The sequence below is a fragment of the Oncorhynchus gorbuscha genome, linkage group LG04 (genome assembly GCF_021184085.1).
Source record: "Oncorhynchus gorbuscha isolate QuinsamMale2020 ecotype Even-year linkage group LG04, OgorEven_v1.0, whole genome shotgun sequence".
Taxonomy (NCBI): Eukaryota; Metazoa; Chordata; class Actinopteri; order Salmoniformes; family Salmonidae; genus Oncorhynchus; species Oncorhynchus gorbuscha.
The window spans coordinates 58,854,389-58,870,241 of record NC_060176.1 but is presented as its reverse complement, the minus strand read 5'-3'; the positions used below and the strand labels follow the sequence as shown (position 1 = coordinate 58,870,241).

At 42.9% G+C, this 15,853-nt stretch overlaps 2 protein-coding genes across 2 annotated transcripts; both read left to right on the top strand.

The window, feature by feature from the left end:
* The first annotated feature begins 1,329 nt into the window (after positions 1–1,329).
* On the top strand, positions 1,330–4,817 carry LOC124034365 (immediate early response gene 5-like protein). The gene has a single exon (XM_046347470.1). The coding sequence runs from the start codon at positions 1,559–1,561 to the stop codon at positions 2,453–2,455; it is 897 nt and encodes a 298-aa protein (XP_046203426.1). The 5' UTR covers positions 1,330–1,558; the 3' UTR covers positions 2,456–4,817.
* Positions 4,035–13,865, top strand: LOC124034364 (carnitine O-acetyltransferase-like). The gene is made up of 14 exons (XM_046347469.1): positions 4,035–4,174; positions 5,122–5,400; positions 5,748–5,866; positions 7,017–7,070; positions 7,644–7,809; positions 7,957–8,131; positions 8,343–8,521; positions 8,638–8,738; positions 11,694–11,813; positions 11,910–12,032; positions 12,145–12,280; positions 12,379–12,441; positions 12,568–12,705; positions 12,912–13,865. Exons 1-14 carry the CDS (start codon positions 4,148–4,150, stop codon positions 13,125–13,127), a joined length of 1,896 nt encoding a protein of 631 aa, XP_046203425.1. The 5' UTR covers positions 4,035–4,147; the 3' UTR covers positions 13,128–13,865.
* The last annotated feature ends 1,988 nt before the right edge of the window (positions 13,866–15,853 follow it).

The window sequence follows — 15,853 nt, the reverse complement described above, 5'->3', positions numbered from 1 at the left end:
GTATCGCTGCAGGCCACATATGCGCATTTGCACCACTGTAGATGTCTCTCTATCTGCCAGAGATGGTGACATGGTGTTAATTTGACCTTCATCCTGGTAGTGATTGGTGCTGTTATATGCCCCACTCTGACAGTGATGTTAACTGTGTGCGGCTGTCATAGTGTATGTGCCCTGACTTGACATTTGCAACGTCAGTGTAAAAAAAAAAGGAAATAAATGGCCGTGGATGAGATTGAGCACTTTCAGGTGCATTCAAGTTTTCTTATGGGGTATTTTCTTTCATTCCTATCTTTTACTACATTTAAAAACTCAAACAGCACTGACTTTAGTATAATGGCAGTATGCTGTATCGTTCTTACGATGCCTCCTTCTTTGCCAGTGTGTTATATTTTAAAGATATTTGAGTGATCAACTTGTGGGTTGGGGAAATCACTTGTGTCAAACTTCAAAGAAAACAATAATGAGTCACACTCATTTGAGTACCTCATTCTGGACACGTTAAAAAATACACTCCCTAACACTGACAACAATGCTACACTGACAGACATACCATCACACATGTGCCCATGGCTACCAAGTTTACAAACAGTATTATCACGCCATAATAGCCTTAAAGATGGTTCTTTATTATTTTTACCTGAGTGGTTAGGCCTACCTCTATTACTGTAACCTATTTGGCAGAACATGAACGCCATGTGCAGGTGTGCTGTATGATGTCAGCCATCTGTCTACTACCAGCAGATGTGCAGTTCAGTTGACTGATTAGTCTATCAACAGGGAGCATTCCCAACAGGACATAAATGCTTAGTGACAGAGAGGTTTCTGTGAATCACTGGGACTTTATGACATCACCTCCAGGTGCAGATTAACTGATTCATCCCCAACCTGTGTGTGTGTGTGTGTGTGTGTGTGTGTGTGTGTGTGTGTGTGTGTGTGTGTGTGTGTGTGTGTGTGTGTGTGTGTGTGTGTGTGTGTGTGTGTGTGTGTGTGTGTGTGTGTGTGTGTGTGTGTGTGTGTGTGTGTGTGTGTGTGTGTGTGTGTGTGTGTGTGTGTGTGTGTGTGTGATGAGTTGAAATGGTAAGTAATTTAATTAATTTAAATGTTTGAAGATGTACTAAATAAATAGCAATACCAGAAGTACAACCAGTTTCCACGTTTTATCATTGGGGAGAAATGAAGGCCTACTTATACGTAATGCGCAATTGTGCATCTTGGTACGCTTTTTGCACACATATATTTGAATAGTAGCGGAGAACCGCCTCTCCCTTATTGGCCAGTACAAACTAGAAGCCGAGGAAAAAGGTCTGTCTTTGACAACGCCGGGGTTTCGTTGGTGGAACCCGTGATTGGGAGGAACCTATGTGAGATGTCTTTAAATTGTTCACAGCAAAAATGGGCGTAAATCCATGCCCCTACCCAGAAAGCATGAGAAAGCATGTTCAGATTTCCTCCACGAATTTACTTCTATAATAGGCAAATTACTTATATTTTTACGTCCAGAAGACAGTCTATTTTATTCACTAGAGTAAGTAACAAATAGAAGTGTACATTTATTATCATGGCGTGTGCAGTTGACGCACAGAATTTGATCTCTATTTCTTTGCGGAAAATGCATAACTCCAGAACGCAGAGAGGAGGTATCAAGCTCCACAAGAACTTGCTGGTCACATATGTCCTGAAAAACGCTAGAGATTTTTACATGAGCATGGAGTTTGCAGAAATGTATAGCTGCCTACAGCAGAACGGAGAGATGAGGACTGTCTGTGATGAAAAGCAGGACTCTTTTGAAATGACCGGGAACTGTGAGGATCTAGCTGGTGAGTTTCGCTGCAACTACACAGGGGATGTGTTGGACACTTACCACTGCGCAGCGCCACAATCGACTTGCCACCCAGCAATGGTGCCCGATGCGCACATCCAAACGGCACCTGCCTGTTTCATGGCTCCTGTCTATCAATGTGACCCTAACCTCAAGTCCTCGGGGGTCTGCTGGGACTGTTATGCGGAACCTTACACAGCCAACCGGGACATTCCTGTCTCAAACACACACAACCAAAAGACTGTATTGGACTTGGACACACATGTGGTGACTACTGTCGAGAATGGATATCTCCCCCCAGACTACTGCGTGTCATTAAAACAACATGGTCAGGGCCCGCAAAGTTCTCATAAGAAACGAAAAATGGATTCAAGTGATGCTTCTGATTCCGATTATCTGTCAGACTTTGTGCCCATGTCATGCAAACGCATTAGGTATGATGACGTTTCTTGTTGTAATTCTGAACAACTGGACACACCGAACATCTCCAACCTCATGTCAGTGTTAGGCTCGGGGTTTACTGAGCTGTTGAACTGGCAAACGGACGTGGAACAGGTAGTAAACGGACAAACAAACTGTTGTAAACAAGCACTGGCGGGCAGCGGTGCATGGACTAGAGCAATTGAGGCTTTTTGATTGACACACGTTACATTTTTCTACAAACCATTGGTGGTCTCAAAAAAATACATAATTGATATACTTAACACTGTTCTGCTCTGTTTCAATTTAAAAGCTGTTGAACTCAATTTAAATTGTACTTTCGTGAGAGGGCTCGCGCAATATGTGCGATGACCTATGTTAACCATGGATTGCTGATGCTATGTATGCCTATTGGCCATTTAGAGGCTATGAAGCCACGGGCCGATCATATTGGCATTCCCCAGTACATGCAGTCCTCGAAAGCAATGAATGGAATTTCACAGCATTTCATTTAAATGTTTCAAGGGAACAATTAAATGTATGTAAGTGTTTGTGTCGTTTTATTGGCGACAGTAACATTAGTAATGTCCAAAAATATATACTTTAAGGATTTAAAAAAAACATATTTTTTACATTTTGAATGTGTATCTTACATTGTGTCTGTAATAAAATACATGTAGCAAACGAATGTGGGCAATAAATGCATTTATATAGCTTTCAAAATGTCTTTCTTTACACTGGTGGGGGAATGCCAAGATGGAGGTACAGTGGCTTCAACACAGCGCATCCAAATGTTTTCTAGTGTGTATATGTAATTCATTGGATATAGTGTTTTCTCCTGCACCAAGTTGTTGCCTTCACGTGCCTTGCATGACTTGCTCAAATGTGTGATGCAGAACCAGCTCCACCATGCGATGATGGAAAAGAACTACACCAATTTATTTCCAAATGCATTTTGATAACTCCCGTGAAATTATAAGAAAATTAGCAGGTGTGTTATGCATTTCATAGACCAGTATAGGCTGTTTTAATTAGGTCTGTAGACCAAGTACATTTTTTTGTGTAATGATGTCTTACACTATTTCTGTGCCATCATACTTAATTATGGCACTCTACAAAGCAAGGGACTATAATTTTGTTGTAACTAAAGAATACATTTATTTGCATATTTCCGTTAAGGAACGCCTACTCTGTTTAGTGCGCGTGTGCAATAACTCAATTCGCCTTTGCGCTCTTTCTAAACAACGCAATTTTTTAGAAACGTTGGCAAAGGGTAAAGTCTACAAAAAGCAGTCTATCCTGTTTTTTTTTTTGAGAGAGATTTTAATTTAGGTAACAAACTGTATGGAGATTAAATATTTCATCGATGAGAAAATGTGCAGAACGTCGGCCAAATCCATCTCGCTTCATCTTCTCCCACTTGGCTTCCTCTCATCACCATATTTGGTAGTGAGTGGAAAACGCCTGCCGGATGCTTCACGTTTATCTGTGCCTTCTCCTTTAATGAGGGGTACGGACCTCCCAAGGATTCCAGATAGCGAAGGCCGATTGAAAAAGGCAAACAACAAGGATGTATTCATTAAGGAAACCTTTTGCCGTTTAACAACGGAAACGGGGAGGGACCTACTTGAATTTGTCCAATAGAAACTATCGTTTACGCTTTCCTTTTGGAGTAGACTGTTTCTGTTGCAAAACCAGACGAAACGTTTTGCAACAGAATTGGAGTAATGATTACAACCCAGCTCTAGTCATAGGTTCGGGTTAAGAACAGGGGCTGCGGAGAACACCGATATTTTTGAGTAACAAACGCCATCCGTAGGCTACGTCCTTGAGGAATGAAATGACAGTTCGAGGTGTTTTTTTAAATTAACAAGCAAAGCCTTTTTGCGAGGCCATTTCTATGAAAAAATGCTGGGTCTTCTTGTGAGAGCAGTGGTGAGTCAAACGTTTTTATAGCCTAATTAATGAGTGCGCAGTTGTGCGCCCATAAGTAAGAGCAGCGCGTTCACTATTACTGTTGTAAATGAGGGTGGGGCACCAGGTTAGGTAACTGTTATAATTGTAGCCTAAAATGTGAAGTCAGGCCACTCCGAATTTCTCCACGAAAATCATATCAAATGAGCATTTTACCCCATTGTAGCTACCACTCGAGTCTCTATATTAGGTTACAACATGGATAGCCGGCAGTTTCAATGTTTAATGGTTGTCTATATCAGATTAAGATAAAACAGTGGGTTAAACTATCATACCATTTTAAATATCCAACAGATTGCTTTTTAGATGATGTGCATGTTCATTGCAAGTGTTCACGCACTGTAGCAGAACTGGCTATTTATATTCTAACTTTAAAAAGCTATCAGGAAACTTGACAGACAAGCACAGTCCAAACAAATAGTCCTAACAACATACCAAACTTGATAGATCTGTTTTGGTCTCAAGTTTCTGTCATAAAATTAGATCATACAGTGTTCTAACAATCTATTATTTCAAAAGGTTTTTGGATTCATGAAATAGGATTGTTTTGATCACACCTTTTTACATTGAAACGAATGTAAATAAATGTTAATCACTTTGTTAATCATAGTTTTGTCTGTTTTTATTATGTTCTGGTTTCTGTTGCAATGGCACTCTGTGTCATGGTGTTGACAGTTGCTGGTAAATATAGGCCTATAAATAAGCTCTGTGGTTGTCAACCAACATTGTTGATATATTTTATATGCCAATGGGATTATCAACTGTGGATATTAATATTTTAGATACTTTAAGACACAACATATCATCCTAGACATGTATGTTATTGGATTATGTCATATTGATTGCAGAACAAATTATTTATTAGAAATGCAAAAACAGATTTTTTTTTTATATATATATTGTTTTAGCTAAGGTCAGGCTTGGTGAAGCCATATCGCCTGGTCAAGCCAGTGTCAGTGACTATCCTCCCAGAGAGGTCTTCGCACCACCAGGATAATTTGCCTAAGCTGCCAGTGCCTCCACTGAGGCAGACATTTGAGCGCTACCTGTTGATGCTGGAGCCCCTGCTCAGTGAGGAGGAGCTGGATCACACACGCAAGCTGGTCAAGGAGTTCCTCATTCCTGGTGGGGTGGGAGACAGGTTGCAGAGAAGCCTGGAGCGCAGAGCCAGCAACAAAGAGAACTGGGTTGGTACATACTGTAGTTGAACAGAGAAGGTCACGTAATGAAGAGGTTTATGTGTTAGGGCAGCGCATGGCCCATAGAGGTTGAAAGAAGAGTACAATAAGTCCTTGGAGGCATACAGGCAGCTAAAGATCTGTGTTGATTGGCAGGAAAAGATCCCTGTATTACATCCATTATGCAATTACGTAAATGTGATGTTAATTCCATCCATATCCCGCACTTTTCGAGATTACATTTAACATTCACCCGTAGGTTTACTCTGTTGCATATGTCATAACCTGTGAATGTGTTTAGGAGAAAATGATCTGATGTTTGGTGGACTATAGCATTGTCATTGCTGTTTATGTAGCTCACAGAGTGGTGGATGCAGTCAGCCTATCTGGATTCCCGGATGCCTGTGGCAGTCTATTCCAGCCCAGGGGTGGCCCTGCCCCGCATGACCTTCCAAGATCGCCAAGGACAAATGAGGTGAGCAACAAGGAACCATGCGTGTCTGAGACCACTGTACTAAAACCAGCCATTGTGACGAGACAGTTGAGATGCCTTCCCTCCATTAGTCCTCCATCACTGAAAGGTCTTTATGGCTGTCCTACACATCAATGAAAAGCAAGTTTTATAGGCCTACTGCTTCTTAAAAAGCAAGTTAGTAGAAAGTGATTGACTTTAGTGTTGTATTACACCATAGCTCTTGTGAACTTGAGAATAGGCTTGAGTTTCATAATGACCTTTAGACATACTTCCCCTCCGTGCTGGCTATTTTAGGCACATTCACTGTTCAAAACATTGCTCAGCTTTTTTGGACCACCGTGATCCATAAGGTACACAGTCAACATTGTGGTCTTACGTGGCTTTTTGTTGAGCAAAACGTGTCAGTGAATGTACTATAGAGAGAGCACACACACATGGGTGTAAGAGTGTGATGCCATTGAGTTTGCTTCAGCCGGACCATTCGTGCAAAATATTTGCCGCTATGTGGTACTGCTTCGATTTTACGGACAGTGCCAAACTTATACAGTAGGCTAGAAGAGGATACGAGAGCAGACTCCAATGCTCATATGAAAAGCCAATTATTCAACAATCTACTGTACTGTACACCATCTTAGCCACTAGACTAGAGTGACACAGAAAGTTCACGAAATACGGAGATATAGAATCAAAATAGACAGATGTTTCTTATAATAATCGTGGTCCTGAGTCTGACGTAAGCAAGTCAGGTTGGAGATAAAATAATATAAATAATATAATAATAAATAATACATTTTTATTGTCACATACACTGGATAGATGCAGTGAAATGTGTTGTTTACAAAGTCAGCCATAGCAGCATGGTGCCCCTGAAGCATATTATGGTTAAATGCCTTGCTTAAGGGCACATCGACAGATTTTTCACCTAGTCACCTCGGGTTTTTGAACCAGCGACCTTTCGTATACTGGCCCAACGCTCTTAACCACTAGACTAGATATGAGGCCATGGAAAACAAAATCGTGCACTAACGTGTATCGGAGTAGATTATGTGAATAGAACATGAGATGGGGAGCGGTGAAAGACTGAGTGTTAGTTGGATGAAGAAATACCATATATGGTTTCATTATTAATTCAACATTGTTTTCTGCTCAGGTTTGCTGCAAAATTGATTGCAGGGGTTTTGGACTTCAAAAAAATGATTGACAGGTTAGTAATATTATCTATTTGAATGATATACAGGTAACTGCCAAAATAATGGAAACTCTTGAGTAAATGAGGGATACAAATTATATTGAAAGCAGGTCCTTCCACACAGATGTTTCCTGAGTTAATTAAGCAATTAAGCAAAAATGCAGGGCAGACAATTATTTTAGCTACCCATGGCTATGCCCCCATAGGATGCCAATGCCGCCATCCACATGGGATGAGTGGTCACTGAATGGTTGGATGAGCATGAAAACGATCTAAGTAATTTGCCATGGCCGTCTCAGTCACCAGATCTCCCAATTGAACACTTGAACACTTCTGGAGTGGTGACTGAGACAGCGTTTTCCACTACCATCAGCAAAACACCAAATTATCGAATTTCTTCTGGAAGAATCCCTCCAATAGAGTTCCAGACACTTGCAGAATCTATGCCATGGTGCATTGAAGCTTTTCTGTCTCGTTGTGGCCCAATGGCCTATTAAGACACCTTATGTTGGTGTTTCCTTTATTTTGGCAGTAACCTGTACATCTAACGTGTTCATCACCCCGGCTGACTCTAACTCTGTGTCTTAGTGAGACGTTGCCTATTGAGTATTTGGGTGGGAAGCCTCTGTGTATGGACCAGTACTACCAGATCCTGTCCTCCTGTCGTATCCCTGGACCAAAGAGAGACACTGTGGTCAACCACGCTGTCGGGAAAGTTGCCCCTACTCACATCACTGTGGTCCATAACTTCCAGGTAAACTAGAGCTTTGCTCTCTTTGCTGCTGCTTTATGTTGCTACAACACAGAGGAGATCAATCACGTTGTTGGATTGTTCGTTTCTTGGCTGTAACCCACTTAACCACATCTCAAATGCTGATTGGCCTTCTCCCTCTGGCCTTAGTTCTTTGTCCTGGATGTGTATAACAGCGATGGCTCCCCACTGACGGTGGACCAGATCTACATGCAACTGGAGAAGGTCTGGAACTCGTCCCTGCAGAGCAACAAGGAGCCTATCGGCATCCTGACCTCCCAGCACCGCAACACCTGGGGCAAAGCCTACAACAACCTCATCAAAGGTATGGCAATGGAGGGGGGACATCACTTTGACAGTGAGGGCTCAGAGGAGCATATTGGGTGACTCACCAAATATACAAAAGCCATTCTTGAGCCATAACGTAACAGTAACTGGAAGCAACCTATCACTTTGGACACACTGTTTTAGAGCTATTGGTCAATGACTTCCTCTAGGTCCTTGTTGGGTTGCTTATTGTCGTTTTTTCCCCCTAGACAAGACAAATAAGGAGTCTGTCCGTGCTATCCAGAAGAGCATATTCACGGTGTGTCTAGACGCCCCCATGCCACAGATGTCTGAGCAGCGCTACCAGAGTCGGGTCGCTGCCCAGATGCTACATGGTGGAGGGAGTCGCTGGAACAGTGGCAACCGCTGGTTTGATAAGACGTTACAGGTGAGTTCTGAGATTAGAACTATAGAACAAAGGTTGCATCCTCCTAGATATTGTGCTTCATATTTTCATTCACAAGTCTCTTGCCATTTTTATAATGTTTGTTATTTAATCCCCAGTTTATTGTGGGTGAAGATGGTACATGTGGTCTGGTGTATGAGCATGCCCCAGCTGAAGGCCCACCCATTGTGTTCTTGGTGGACCATGTGGTTGAGTACATGTAAGGCATTACAGAATACATTTACATTACATTTAAGTCATTTAGCAGACGCTCTTATCCAGAGCGACTTACAAATTGGTGCATTCACCTTATGACATCCAGTGGAACAGTCACTTTACAATAGTGCATCTAAATCTTAAAGGGGGGGGGTGAGAAGGATTACTTATCCTATCCTAGGTATTCCTTAAAGAGGTGGGGTTTCAGGTGTCTCCGTAAGGTGGTGATTGACTCCGCTGTCCTGGCGTCGTGAGGGAGTTTGTTCCACCATTGGGGGGCCAGAGCAGCGAACAGTTTTGACTGGGCTGAGCGGGAACTGTACTTCCTCAGTGGTAGGGAGGCGAGCAGGCCAGAGGTTGATGAACGCAGTGCCCTTGTTTGGGTGTAGGGCCTGATCAGAGCCTGGAGGTACTGAGGTGCCGTTCCCCTCGCAGCTCCGTAGGCAAGCACCATGGTCTTGTAGCGGATGCGAGCTTCAACTGGAAGCCAGTGGAGAGAGCGGAGGAGCGGGGTGACGTGAGAGAACTTGGGAAGGTTGAACACCAGACGGGCTGCGGTGTTCTGGATGAGTTGTAGGGGTTTAATGGCACAGGCAGGGAGCCCAGCCAACAGCCAGTTGCAGTAATCCAGACGGGAGATGACAAGTGCCTGGATTAGGACCTGCGCCGCTTCCTGTGTGAGACAGGGTCGTACTCTGCGGATGTTGTAGAGCATGAACCTACAGGAACGGGCCACCGCCTTGATGTTAGTTGAGAACGACAGGGTGTTGTCCAGGATCACGCCAAGGTTCTTAGCGCTCTGGGAGGAGGACACAATGGACTTGTCAACCGTGATGGCGAGATCATGGAACGGGCAGTCCTTCCCCGGGAGGAAGAGCAGCTCCGTCTTGCCGAGGTTCAGCTTGAGGTGGTGATCCGTCATCCACACTGATATGTCTGCCAGACATGCAGAGATGCGATTCGCCACCTGGTCATCAGAAGGGGGGAAAGGAGAATATATGTAATTAATTAATTAATGGAACACAGTATTTCTGTGGGTACTGTGTACTTTAGAGAATAACTTTGGCACAGATTGCTGGCTGCAATGGCTATTTTTCCAACCGCATCAGGTGCATTGTGCCTGAGCATAGCAAGCATTTTGAAGATTTCCAGTGTGTCATGTTCAGATAGTGCCTCATCCTTTTAAAAACTCTTAACTACCATTTGAAGCCTACTGACCATGACTAGGCTGTGACCACTGACCGTGGCCCTGGCCTACTGACCGTGACCCTGGCCTACTGACCGTGACCCTGGCCTACTGACCGTGACCCTGGCCTACTGACCGTGACCCTGGCCTACTGACCGTGACCCTGGCCTACTGACCGTGACCTTGGCCTACTGACCGTGACCCAGGCTGTGACCATGACCCTGGCTTACTGACCATGACCACAGCAGTTGCTACATCCATTTTTGGACTTACAAATGAATGATATGTACAGTGGGGCAAAAAAGTATTTAGTCAGCCACCAATTGTGCAAGTTCTCCCACTTAAAAATATGAGAGGCCTGTAATTTTCATCATAGGTACACTTCAACTATGACAGACAAAATGAGGGGAAAAAATCCAGAAAATCACATTGTAGGATTTTTAATGAATTTATTTGCAAATTATGGTGGAGAATAAGTATTTGGTCAATAACAAAACTTTATCCCAATACTTTGTTATATACCCTTTGTTGGCAATGACAGAGGTCAAACGTTTTCTGTAAGTCTTCACAAGGTTTTCACACACTGTTGCTGGTATTTTGGCCCATTCCTCCATGCAGATCTCCTCTAGAGCAGTGATGTTTTGGGGCTGTTGCTGGGAAACATGGACTTTCAGCTCCCTACAAAGATTTTCTATGGGGTTGAGATCTGGAGACTGGCTAGGCCACTCCAGGACATTGAAATGCTTCTTACGAAGCCACTCCTTCGTTGGCTGGGCGGTGTGTTTGGGATCATTGTCATGCTGAAAGACCCAGCCACGTTTCATCTTCAATGCCCTTGCTGATGGTAGGCTTTGTTACTTTGGTCCCAGCTCTCTGCGGGTCATTCACTAGGTCCCTCCGTGTGGTTCTGGGATTTTTGCTCACCGTTCTTGTGATCATTTTGACCTCATGGGGTGAGATCTTGCGTGGAGACCCAGATCGAGGGAGATTATCAGTGGTCTTGTATGTCTTCCATTTCCTAATAATTGCTCCCACAGTTGATTTCTTCAAACCAGGCTGCTTACCTATTGCAGATTCAGTCTTCCCAGCCTGGTGCAGGTCTACAATTTTGTTTCTGGTGTCCTTTGATAGCTCTTTGGTCTTGGCCACAGTGGAGTTTGTAGTGTGACTGTTTGAGCTTATGGACAGGTGTCTTTTATACTGATAACAATTTCAAACAGGTGCCATTAATACAGGTAACGAGTAGAGGACAGAGGAGCCTCTTACAGGTCTGTGAGTGCCAGAAATCTTGCTTGTTTGTAGGTAATAATTTGCAAATACATTCATTAAAAATCCTACAATGTGATTTTCTGGATTTTGTTTTCTGATTTTGTCTGTCATAGTTGAAGTGTCCCTATGATGAAAATTACAGGCCTCTCATCTTTTTAAGTGGGAGAACTTGCATAATTGGTGGCTGATTAAATACTTTTTTGCCCCACTGTATATTTATTCTTGTAAATTCCTCATGAGCTTAGTTCAACTGTCGTAATTTTAAGCTTGTTTTGCCCCAATGTTTGTAAACAAAGTATAGGGAAACACACTGTATAGCCTGAACTTGGTCAAAACTATGATTTTTTAAAATCATGGATGGTCAGCCCTTGCATCCATAGCTCTTTCCATGAATTTGAGTGATTACATTTCTCTCGCCCAATCCCTCAGCTTATTACCGAAACAGTGGCGGGGCTTTGTTATTGTTTCAACAACTGATTGGCCCTTTGTTTTGTGTTTAAACAGGAGGAGGATGGAGGTCGTACGCACTCCCATGACCCCTCTGCCCATGCCTCCCAAACTGCGTTTCAACATCACACCTGAGGTGAAGAAGGATATTGAGTCGGCCAAGCAGAATATGAACATGTAAGTAGATTCTGTTTGGGTTTTCCTAGCAGTTTCTATTCAAACATGTCTGAAGTGTTTCTCACCCTTTGGCTGACTTTTGTTTTTAAACCCCAGAATGTCACATGACTTGGATGTGAACGTGGTCTTCTTTTCTGACTATGGGAGAAATGTTCCAAGGGCGCACAAGTTGAGTCCAGATGCCTTTATACAAATGGCTCTACAGCTTGCCTACTTCAGGTGAGTTTCATTACATTTCTACTATAAAAAAAACAGCATCTGAAACAGCAGTTGGGTTACCTTAACCTGTCACTTTGCCACATTTGAGACTTACTGATCTTTCATGTTTCAGAATGTATAAGATGTGCTGTTCTACCTATGAGAGTGCGTCCTTGCGTATGTTTGCACTTGGTCGAACAGACACCATCCGCTCCTGCTCCAACGAGTCGCTCAACTTTGTCCAGGCGATGGAGGACCCAGCTAAACCGGTGAGTCAACTCTGAAACCTGGATGTTGACAGTAAATAGACACTAACCACTGACTGTTACTGTACTGCAATAATGTACGTTTTACTATATGTCGACAGAATGCAGAGAAGGTTTTTCTATTGGACAAAGCATGCCAAGCCCACAGAGAATATACTCATATGGTGAGGACTGGAACATTGGATCCGTTTTTGATGGATATCGACAGTTACTGAAATAGCCCATACTTGTCCCCACCCACTGCAATGTACATTTATTTTGTGCTTTTATGTATGTCCGTTACTGAGTAGGCAATTCATGGCCAGGCCATAGACCGACATCTCCTTGGCCTAAAGTTGCAGGCGATTGAAGAACTGACTTCCATGCCAGAGATATTCATGGATACAGCCTATGCTGTGGCTGAACATTTCAATCTCTCCACCAGCCAGGTATGCAAGCTGTTTATGTGAGATATTTAAGCATCCCAAAATGCAACACATAAGAGGACAAGTTGCAGACCTGTAGCCAGTGGTAACATGACTAAATACAAGTACTTTGTGAGGTTTGGTACTAATTTTAGTTTATTAGACAATGATAAAGTTTGGACCGCATTTGTAAATGCTAATGCCTAAAATGTAATTTTTCACACCTTCAGGCTGGTGCTAAGACTGACTGTGTGATGTGCTTCGGTCCGATGGTTCCGGATGGCTATGGAGTGTGTTACAACCCCATGGCAGACCATATCAACATTGCCATTACAGCCTTCAACAGCTGTGAAGAGACACATGCTGCCAACTTTGGCCGGGGTGTGAAGAAGGCTCTGAGAGACATGAGGTCTCTGCTGGAGGAAACGGCTAATGTTAAGCAGTGAAACCCCACAGGGGACATGGCTCCTCTGTAGGGCTGTGTGGGACTGAACCTGTGCTGGATGTAGTGGGAGAAACTAAAGCCACCTTGGTATATCTAGTGCTGTAACATGGAGAGAGGAGAAGCACTTTGCACTGATTTAGGTGGGCCTTGGAAAGCTTTTGGGCCCTTCAGGTAGACTTGATATGTGTGGGAAGGAAAGTCCTGTTATACCCAGGAGACTATATCTGTACTTCAGTGAAAAGTGAGTATGACTGATGGAAAGTAATACATTTCATGTTTAATGATATGGGTTTGTCCATTTCCAGATAGTTGGCACCTTATGTTAAAGAAAGATCCACACCAGATCATGGTGACTATATTATGTTTTTAAAAAATGTTTAAATTTCTTTATTTTTTTTAAGTCTACACATGTTGGTGCTGTCTTAAATATTATTCTGGAGGTTTTTACATGCATTTATTCAGTTTGTTTACCTACATACTTGTTATTTCATATTTTAAAAATAATCAGTTCAACAGTTAAGTTATTTAAGTAATGAAATTGTGTGCCATACTATACCAAATGAGCCATAATAATGACTTGCTGAGTGGTTCTGCTGTGATTCACATTGGTAAATGTTTTCTATACAACTAAAAAAACTAAACCAAAGACTGCTGTAATGATAATCATTTACACTGAGTATTTATTTTAATGTTACAAAACCTGACAATAGTGATTAAACTAAGGAAAAACTGTCCTCCAGTAACTGCCTAAATGTCATTAAATACTGTATAATAGAAAGGCGAGCAACAGATCAAGGCTCCACAAATTAGTATTTTGCTCGGAAGCTACCCTTGCTATGCAGGCACTTGCCATGGAATTCTATCTCTGCCATGTTTCCAGCTGAGCGCTAGTGAAAGAGCTGTTGGCCCTTGAACATGTTGGTCTTCAAGACAACTACATCTCGTATGTAATGCAGATGGTATTGGAGACACTTTTTTTTTACAATGGCATACATGTCAAGATGAAGGTTCATTGTTTAATGTACACTCAACTAGATAGTTTGCATTGAAATACTGAAGAATCAAAACAGAACTGTTTCCCTCTTCCCTCACCATAATGAAGGTGGACTGGGCTGCTGTGCTGTTGTCCATGGGGCCCATGTGCAGAGCCTGGATCCTGATCTTTACTGAGGGAGGGGCATTGATGAGCACTTGAAAGGTGAGACGGCCCAAAGCTGAGGTCATCGTTGGATTCTCAATGACTCCGCTGGGAGCAAACAGCTGGACATCAGTCTGTGGGAGCAACACTGAGGCATATGGGTATGTCTTAAATGAACCAAATTATGTTATTTGAAATTTCGCATGTCATTCTACCAAATCTTTTCTATCACGGAGTAACAGCATGATTGAAATATACCTTCTGTTTCAGCCCATAGCTTCTCTGTACCGTCATACCCTGGTGATGAGTGATTACTCTTCTTGGAGGTCTTCTTATTGCTGTAAGTGAGCAAGACTGTTTCCAGGAGACCGGAGAGTCCAGCAGGATGTTGGTCCTGGAGGTCAGCTCTTATGTCAAAAATAATTTGTAGATCAAAGGCAGCACATCACTATGAAACTTTATCCAGTGACTTTTATTTTTTTATTTTACCTTTTTATTTAACTAGGCAAGTCAGTTAAGAACAAATTCTTATTTTCAATTACTGCTTAGGAACAGTGGGTTAACTGCCTTGTTCAGGTGCAGAACGACAGATGTTTACCGTGTCAGCTCGGGGATTTGATCTTGCAACCTTTCAGTTACTAGTCCAACTTACCCTAGCCACAGGTGACAGAGAAGGATGTTGTAACAACGGTCCACCTTCCCCTGGGTATCTCTTTTCATAAATGCATTATTACTAATGGGTGTATAGAATTGGTATGTGATGTTTAGACTGGTTTGCTCTCCATATGCTTCTCCATATTTCAGATAGACCTGCAGAAGGAGTGATTGTCTTTATTTTCATTTCTATTTTGAGGATTCAGTAAACTTCTCTTTTTGGGTGTCTCTCACAGTTGTGCAGCTTGCACTGTATGTGATGGGCAACAGGGAACCTAGCGGTTAAGAGCATTGGGGAAGTAATCGAAAGGTTGCTGGTTTGAATCCCCGAGCCAACTAGGTGAAACATATGTTGATCTGCCCTAACCCTATTTGTTATTGTACGTCGCTCTGGATAAGAGCGGCTGCTAAAATAAATGTAAATTGTGTTTTGAGTGTCTTGTCATGTCTGTGAATGTCTCTCTCCCTGCTGACCTGTATGTGTCTCCTCTGGAAACAGGTCCAGGCAGCAGCTGCTCCTCCATGAGAGGCAGGAGGTCAGGTACAGATGGTGTACCAGATGACTGTCCCCCAGAGGAGAGGGGTGAGTGATGTTTAATGACATGCTGCCACTCCCAGGTACAACATACTGATCCCCAACCAACACCGCTATGGATAAAAAGACCTGACACCTAGCTTACGGTCCTTTGTTTGTTTGTTTTTTTGTTTTTCTTTTGGGGGGGGGGCATTTAAAACCACCCACGGTCACCCCAGATACTCACCCAGGTGAGTGAAGACAGGTGCCCTGTTGGCAATGTGAGCCTGAGTGGCATTCACTGGCAAGGTCAGGAATGTGAGGTACTTTGAGAATCAATTAAACTGGGAAGGAGAGTTTATTAACTGCAACTGGACGGAGATAGATATGGTCATTCTCCAGACTGAGAAGAGGTGTGATG